We start from the raw sequence: 8,106 nt of genomic DNA, 5'->3' as shown, positions 1-8,106 counted from the left end.
GGAAAGAGTCCATGAGCAAGCTCTGCAGCTTCCCACGTGTCCTTTCCTAGCACAGCCAGGCACCAACTCCACACCTGGGTCAAGGGGGGAAACTTCCATTGCTTATTATTCTATTAGTTAACTTTGGGGGGATCTGCAGCTGCCTTCACCAGGGGCCCAGTTTGGAAGCTGCAGTAGATAGCACTGAGGCACGTTTGCCCTGTGCATGGAGGATTCTGCTCCTGGGGTCTGCCTGCTTGGCAGAGATGCTCCATTATTCTCAGGGATGAAGTAGCTCTTGGTCCAGCTGCAGAAAACCACAAGAATCCCCCAACTGACAGTCCCTTGGCTTCCTCTTTTCCGTCCGTGATCTAACCTGACAAAGTCATGCAGAAGAAGGCAGGAGATAGCCTCACATCTGGCAGATAGACTCTGGTGCACTCCTGGTAGTTTTAAGATGTTACTGACCCAGATTTGCTCTGGCTTCTGCTGGAGGTGACCACCCCAAACCCCAAGTCAGCAGAAGGCAACACATTCCCACACCTAAAGCAGCAGTGCCCAAGCAGTTCACAGTTCAGTTTAGCCCAGCCCCACTGAACTGAAGCCAACACCAAGCTTTGCACTGAAACAGCTGAGGAGCAAGCAGGGGGTTTCTGTCACCCACCTCTTCTGCAGATGGGCAGCGTCTAGCAGAATTGCTCAGCAAAGAGCTAGTGCTGGTAAAGGTCTTAAACCACAGCTGTACAGTTCTCCAGAGCCTCTCTGTTAAATCATTTAGTGCAGGTACAACAGACTGGCCCCAGGGACACTGCTCTTTCCTGGAAAGCAGGGTCAGCATAGCCATAAGACTGTCACTGCTTGAAGAGACTGATGTCCCTAGGAAGACGTGGAGTCACTGGGGAGGCTGCTCGCTGCCGTCACGGGCAGTGGCCCCCGGGTGAGCCTCTTGTTGCATGGCATCTAGGCAGTGATTCAGCAGGCGCTAACTGGCCCTGCTGAGCCCTGAGTTAACTGCCAGTAAATTGTGGAGGCCGTATTCATGGCTTAGAGTAGTCACTGGCACATTAGGTTTAGCCATGGCAGCTTTTCCTGGCACACCAGCCTTTGTTCAGGGCATGACTCAGTCTCAGCTGGCTTAGCAAGAAGGAGAGCAAATGTGTTACCCTGCCTCCTGCCCTCTCATAGTGGTGTCACTGGTTCTCTGCCTTCTGTGCCTGCTGGAGAACAGACCCTGCTTGGTGTTTGGTGGGGAGTATCCACCTTCAGGTGCATCCTCTGATAGCTGTGAATACTCAAAGGAGTAAAAACACAGACGAGATAAATGCACTTGTTCCTTGTTTGTAGGGGACCCGGGGGTCTCAGACTGGTGTACAGAGCCCCAGTGGCAGGCAGGACTGAGACCAACTCCAGCTCCTTCCTGCCTCTCCACTGCTTTACAGGTTGTGTCCCCCCGACTTCGGGTCAGCCTCCTCTCCCCAGTGCTGTGGCAGAGGACATGAGCCACAGATGGATGCAGATAGACAAGGGACTGCAAGGCAACACAGAGACTCTGGCTGGCAGCTTCCCAGCAGCCTGACTCTTCCTTGCTATCTGTGGGTATTGTTCCAAAAAGAAGAAAAAAGTTTTCTAACAAAGATAACTGGGTGTACTGGGAGGAACCTGCTGAGAGCCTCGAGGCTGCCTCTGTGTCACAGGGACTTGTGCAAGCAGGGAGCAGGGTCCCACACAGTGCTGCTTGTCCTCCCTCACCCAGCCCTTCGGGCAGCTGGAGGGCTCTTTCTGCTGCTGCCTTGGAAGCATCTTTCCACCAGTCCCTTTGCCCCATTGTCCACTGGGTCTGTGTTTGGTCGGTCAGCGTTACCCTGTGTGGCAGAGGATTGCGTGCCAGAGGGACATCTCAGCTTCTCATTAAGGACAAACCATCCCCCCGGGGCTCTGCTCTGCTCTGCCCTGCCGCAGGGCTGCTGACACCAGAGCTTAGTCACAGTCTCAGCTCCAGGAGGCGGGAGGCTTTTGACAAGAATGAGGCACAGAAAGTGGCATTGGAAGAGGAAGCTTGAAGTGAGGCAGGAATCCTTCCCTTGAACAACATGTACGGAGATTTCTAAACCTTGCTGCAGGCTGCCAGGTCTTTGCCAGGCAGTGCAGCAGCTCAGCTGCTCACAAGTAGAGCTTTCTTATAAGCTTTTATAATCACAAAGCTTTGGGGCAAAATCGTTTCCAAACAAAAAAAAAAAAAGAAGTTTTTAAGCACACACAAAACCAGGCCTGCTTGGACTCAGACAAAATCTGGCTGTTGCTTGGTTTTGGAGCCTTGCCTTCCCTTAGGTTCCCTGGTCAGTGTGGCCCTTCTGCACCCCAGACAAAGGGCTCTTTTTCCAGAGGACTGTGGTTCAGACCCTGAACTCTCCTCTGAGCTCTCTGAGAAGACATGTGGTCCCGTCACTTTATGTGGAAACTAATCAAATAAATAATCCTTCCCCAAAATTGCTTCTTAACTCCCTGCTTGCCATGCTGGTTGTGAGGGTCTGGCATTTGGTCGCTGTGATGTGCAGATGTAAAACCATGACACTGAAGCAAGGAATAAATGCAGAAGGGAAGGGCAGCTGGTTTCTAGCTAAACAGGAGGAGTGAATCTAAGGACCTCAAACTGTGGTTCTGCAAAATTTCTGCTAGTACCTTCAGAACATGCTGAGACCAAAACCAGTTGCTGCTTTGTTGTGCCATAAACAAAACAGAGCTGCCACGAGCATTTGACTGCCAGTCTTCATTGGCTTTGTCACCCTTATTTTATATAGTCCCTGGTTTATATAGACACTGCTGTGATCTCAGAACGTGGGGCCTCCTTGACAAAAAAGGCTGGGACTACAACAGCTCTTGAAGGCAATGGGCAGGTGCAGAATACCTGTAGGATGTTGAATACCTATGAAAACCTCTTCCAAACGACCCCACTGGTACGTGTTTTGAATGAGCCTCTCTGCAGCCCACTTCCCTCCCTGTAAGAGGTGGATCATTTCAGTTGCTCTGAAGAGTAATTTGTGAAGCCCCCAGGTATTGTAGTGATGAGCAGCAAAGAAAAGATTGTCAGGGGACTCAGTCATTCTTTTTTTCAGGGCAGGGCTGGAGCAGAGAGCAATCAATAAGACGTATTGACCCACGAGGATAAAACACACGATGGGGTAGCTCAGTGGAGAAGTGCTGCCCCTGTCATTGGGGATGGTGCCAGGAGGAATGTGCTGGGCAGGCTGAGTCAGGACTGCTCTGGCAACATTGGGATTGTCTGATTTTAAAGTGCTTGGTTTTGCAACTTTGATGATGTTCTTTAGCACAAGAGTATTTCTGTGTGCCTGAGCAGGGCAGATTAGGGCACTACACGGAGCTATTTAGATCCAAGGTGGTCTGCCAGAGAGCCACCTGCAATGTGAAGGTGATATTTCTCTCACCTATGTCTCTCACCTGAAGTGTATGTTGGGGCAAAGCTACATAATACTAGTGAGGTGCTCAGAGAACACAGCAGTGAAATAAATAACACCCTGCCTATTTTTCCTGCTGTGGACAAGAAGAGACTCGAAACACTGAGCACAGTGAGACTGGCCAGGAGGATGGGGAGAGATGGCTGGAGGACAGGCCACACAATCAGCCATTGCTCCCTCCTTATCTGTGTCCCATGCTTCTTACCAGCTGCCTCTTGTATGGCTGACTCTTTCCTTCTTCTTAGGACTGATGTTCAAACCCCAGAGGGTTTGTGTCCGTAGCATTCACTGCTGTATTTCTTCATTTGCAAGCAGAAAAAGATGTGGTTAATTTTTTCACTTACATGTTCCTCATGCTTCATCCCACATGTGCTCAGCTGCATCAGGGTGGGCACAGCCAGGGTGAGAGCCCTGGATTCCTGGATCAGTTCTGTTCTGCAGAGCCACAGAAACAGGGAAGCAGGTAGAGCCAGTTGCACGCAGCCTTCCCATTGCGTGCACCCTAGGGGGAAGTTGGAGATAAAGTACTTTATTGCTTCAGAACCAGCTCAAAATGCCATGGACTTTCAGTCTGACTCTATACACGGTGTCACCATTTGCTGGACAACCCACTGCTGCTCTAAGAGCTATTCCAAGTGCTTTGCAGAAGAAAGAAACTCTTACTTTCTTACCACTTTAGTTACTAGTTGCAAAAATAAAGCTACAGCAACAAGCTGTTCAGTGTAACAAAATCCCCTGCACGGGAGCTATGAAGTGAAGTACTTGTCAAAGCACAAAGGAATCTGTAGTTTAAACACAGGCTGGGACTGGATGTTACAGAGAAATTGAAGTGATACACAAAGAGCTACCTCTCTGGTCCTGACCAGGAATGCTTAGGCAGAGTTGTCTTTCTGCCCTTGCAGGTTCATGATATCAAATTTCAAGCTCCAACTTTGGAAGAAAAGGAATCGTGGATAAAAGCTCTGAATGAAGGGATCAATAGAGGAAAAAACAAAATATTTGATGAGGTAAGAGAAACAGCTTTCAAACTCTGGTGTTTGTGTCAGTTCTCATCCACTGCTTTTTTAGCCAACGGCAGAACTTGCCCAAGTGCCCATGCTCCCTGTCCTTCCTCCATGCCAGCCATGGTTGAAGGAAAGGGAAAGATGGTATCCAAGGCAAACCAGGTCCCACCCCTACAGACTGGGAGCTTTTAGCCACTTCAGCTTCCAGCCCAAGAAGGCAGAACACGTGCAGAGCCCTCTGCAGCATCCTACCTCTTGCTGCTTTTCCCCCTCTCCTGGCAGGGCTTAGGTGCAGGCAGGCAGGGGCAGCTGGCTGAGCAGACACTGTGCTGGAGGGATGGTCTGTGCTGCTAAGAGCTAACATCCCATCAAGAGCTCACCAGAGTCAGGGGGAGATGGTCTGGGGGGTGCAGCAGGTTGGGGATCAGCGAATGCAGGAGTGTTCCCCTCTCCCAGTGCAGAGCACTGGCTGGAGTGCTGAGCCATGGACAGCTGGGGCTTCAGCCTGCAGAGTCTCACCCTCCCCACACTGCCACAATCCTCAGCACCAAGCAGCCTGGAAATGGAAATGGAGCTATTTTGGTTAGGACAGAGCCCAGTCTTCAAGACTGAAAAATGTGATGTGACTCAGTCCACCAGCTATTCTGCCTGCAGTCTGGAGAGAAGTCTGGTGGAAAGTTACTCCATGGCTCCAGCCAAACCTGCCTGCCTGGCCCCAGCATACCTGTGCTCCCAAATTCTCCTCCTATCCTGCTATGCAGAGAGAAGGGTGAAAATAGCACATCCTAGAGCCTGACTAACCTTGCCCTGCTCCTAGTGTGTAAATCAGCCCTGAACTAAAGCAAAGGAGCTGCATCTACTCTGCAGTTGCTTCAGTACCTGGAAGGAAGTGCACAAAACCACCATCATGGGAATGACACAAGAAGAAACAGGCAAGGAGGGGACAATCACCAAGATCTGTTTAACAAAGGAAACCAAAGCAACAAGTGAAAGTTTTGAGGAGAGGGCAAAGTGCTCCACATATGGTGCTAGAGGTGTGAACTCTGGGAGCTTGGGCTTTGCTTTTAGTCAGCAGAGGGCAAAACCAGGAGGAGAGGCTGGAAATGCTCCTATTTTGCCTTGGCAAAGGACACTCCATGTGAGGACTTTACTGGTGGTGGGATGTAGCAGTTCCTTGGGCCCTTGGACCAAGTGGGAAGCAGCATGTGGAATTAAAGGGACTAGCTGGGACCAGCAGCAGCCTGAGAAGATAAAACCCAGCAGCCAGGTTGTGTTCCAGCAGGTGGGAGATGTGATGTCCTGCAATCAGTGCTGCTCAGCCCTTGCTGGGGGGACCCCACTCCAGCTCAGAGCTGCCTGGAGGGGCACAGCACAAGGCTCTCTGGTGGGCAGGGAGCTCTGCACACCCCCTCAGCAGCACAGCGAGGTGGGATCTCAGGTCACCTCCCTGCCCTGTGGCCTGGGGTGATCCTCCTGACAAGGCTCTGGGACCTCAGAGGGAGCCAGCCTCTAATTCTCATTCATTCCAGAAAGGATCAAACCTCAGATTTAAAGCGTTTCTGCACAGGCCAGGCACAAGCTAAGTGGTCAAGCCCTCAGCTGGCTTGGATTAGCTGTTCTCTGCTGAAAGAGCTGTAAAACCACTCTGCCATATCTGCCAGGGGTTGGGACCCATTTTTAAATCCCTATTTCAGCCTTGCCAGCTTTCCTATTGTGCAAAGGCCAGCAAACCAAGGACACGCTGATGTTCCACCATCCCCAGCCACTGGTCCTGCCTCTTCACATGGAGCAGCCTCCAGCCCTCAGCCATCACAGCGTGGGTGGGTGTGTGGTCACAGAGAAATACCTGCCAGGGAGCTGGGACTTCCTTCCCCACGTGCAGGAGGCAGCAGATTTCTCATCTGACTCCAGGAAATAAATTTGTGAATTCAGCTAGAGTCGCAATTAATCCAGGTCACTGCTCACACCTTCTCCTCAGCATCCTGCAGCCACCAGAGCTGTGGAAGGGAAGGTCTGTACCAAAGCACTGCTGATACAGTTCACAGTCAGGTCACAGTTATTAATGAGCTGTCACCTCTAGGATGGCGACGGCAATTTCGGTGCTGCGCTCTGCCACGTGCAGGAGCTGGTCCAGGCCCAACAACAAAGCTGCCTTCTGTCCTCCTTTCCCTGCCCCTGAGGTAGAGGGGAGGGAGCCAATGCAAACCTCTGAAGGTTGGATGCTTTGCTTTGGAGTTTCTGTTCAGCAAACACGGCTCTGTAGGGCAGGGATACCTGAAATATCCATCACGTCCATGCAGGGCTGCAACTCAGGTCTGAGGCTAAGACTGCAGTGGAGAAATAATAGTCATAAAAATGCTGCACCCCTTCACGTGTGACAGTGAGAGCTTCACAGGCCTATCTTGAGAAATAATACCCTTCTCTTTTTTCTTCCCCTCCTCTGCCCTCTTTCAAAGGTGAAAGTAGATGAGAGCCTTTCCTTGGACCACGTCACTCGGGACAGAGTGAAGGTGGCCCACGGGCGCAGGCCACCCACGAGGAGTCACCTGAAGGAGGTGAGTGCACCCACCCCTGGGCTGAGCCATCTCCCCAGCCAGGATCACCACGAGCTGCTGCTTCCACATAGGTACAAAACCCCAGGGAAAAACCCAGCTACAGAGAGCTCAGAGAAGACTGACAAAGGAAAGAGCTTCCTCTAGGAAAGACTGTGCCAGCACCTCTGTAACAAAGCTCTAGGTTCCCACAGATCTGTAGCTGCTGCAACATGTTACGATATATTTAGCTTTCCATAACTCAGGAGCTGCTTCACCATCTGGTGAGAGCCATTAGAGTTGCACTTTAATCAGAAGAGACCAAAGCTCCTGTATTTATTTTCTAAGAAGTGATGATTTTGTAGCCACAGTGGTCAAAAGGTAGAAGAACCGCACGGCCTGTGAGGAGATGCTGTATTTTTTATTAAGCTAACTGGAAAAAGCAGACAAGCTTTCAAGCTTACAAGCCCTTCCTTAGGCTGAAACAGAATACATTATTCTCCCAGGCAGTTTTATGGACTAGCCTGTCTACTCTTAACTGATTTTCTGGATCTGTGACTTAAAAAAAATAAAAGAAAGAAAAAAACCACCACAAAATAAACCTGCAGTTCATTTCCATGGGAGAGGTTCTACTAATGTTTGATTCTTGTGATTTATGAAAAAGTTTCCACAGACAGATTGATATTTTAGCAGGGCATTAATCTCAACCAAGGATGGTTTTATATCAAGCCTTCTTTCTTCAGACTTCCAAGACTCTGACTTATGTGTCTGCACAGCTCTCAGATGACCCTTGTGCAGAAAATGAGATGCCCCGAGACTTTTTACTTTGCATAGAAATGGAAGGAAAGTGTCTCTCCTAGAGAAATGTATGGGAATGAATCATAAATTCCCATCCACTCCTCCAGAAAACCACAGAAAAAAACATGACAAAAGTCACAGCAGCAGTGAAGTGTGGATTCTCTGTTGCCTCATATGGGTTTGGTAAGGTAGGAAGCCCTTCCTTAGCTACTAGAAAGATTTCTCTCCTCTACTCAGCTCACTATTTTCACAAGGTACCTCCAGCTTTAATATCCAGAAAGCCTCTCACCTTTTGCCAAATTCAGGGGAAACTAGCTTACA

At 50.0% G+C, this 8,106-nt stretch overlaps 1 protein-coding gene across 1 annotated transcript in view; it reads left to right on the top strand.

The window, feature by feature from the left end:
• Nucleotides 1-8,106, top strand: part of PLEKHO2 (pleckstrin homology domain containing, family O member 2) — a gene marked incomplete at its 5' end in the record, with an annotated part of 19,822 nt that overhangs the window by 9,129 nt on the left and 2,587 nt on the right. Inside the window, 2 exons of the mRNA XM_008940466.1 lie at nt 4,355-4,459; nt 6,913-7,011. Coding sequence (XP_008938714.1) covers nt 4,355-4,459; nt 6,913-7,011 — 204 coding nt within the window. The remainder of the gene's footprint in view (nt 1-4,354; nt 4,460-6,912; nt 7,012-8,106) is intronic.

The sequence above is a fragment of the Merops nubicus genome, unplaced genomic scaffold, assembly GCF_000691845.1.
Source record: "Merops nubicus isolate BGI_N331 unplaced genomic scaffold, ASM69184v1 scaffold13415, whole genome shotgun sequence".
Lineage (NCBI taxonomy): Eukaryota > Metazoa > Chordata > Aves > Coraciiformes > Meropidae > Merops > Merops nubicus.
Note: the sequence above shows the minus strand (reverse complement) of the source record. Positions and strands in the feature narration are given on the sequence as shown.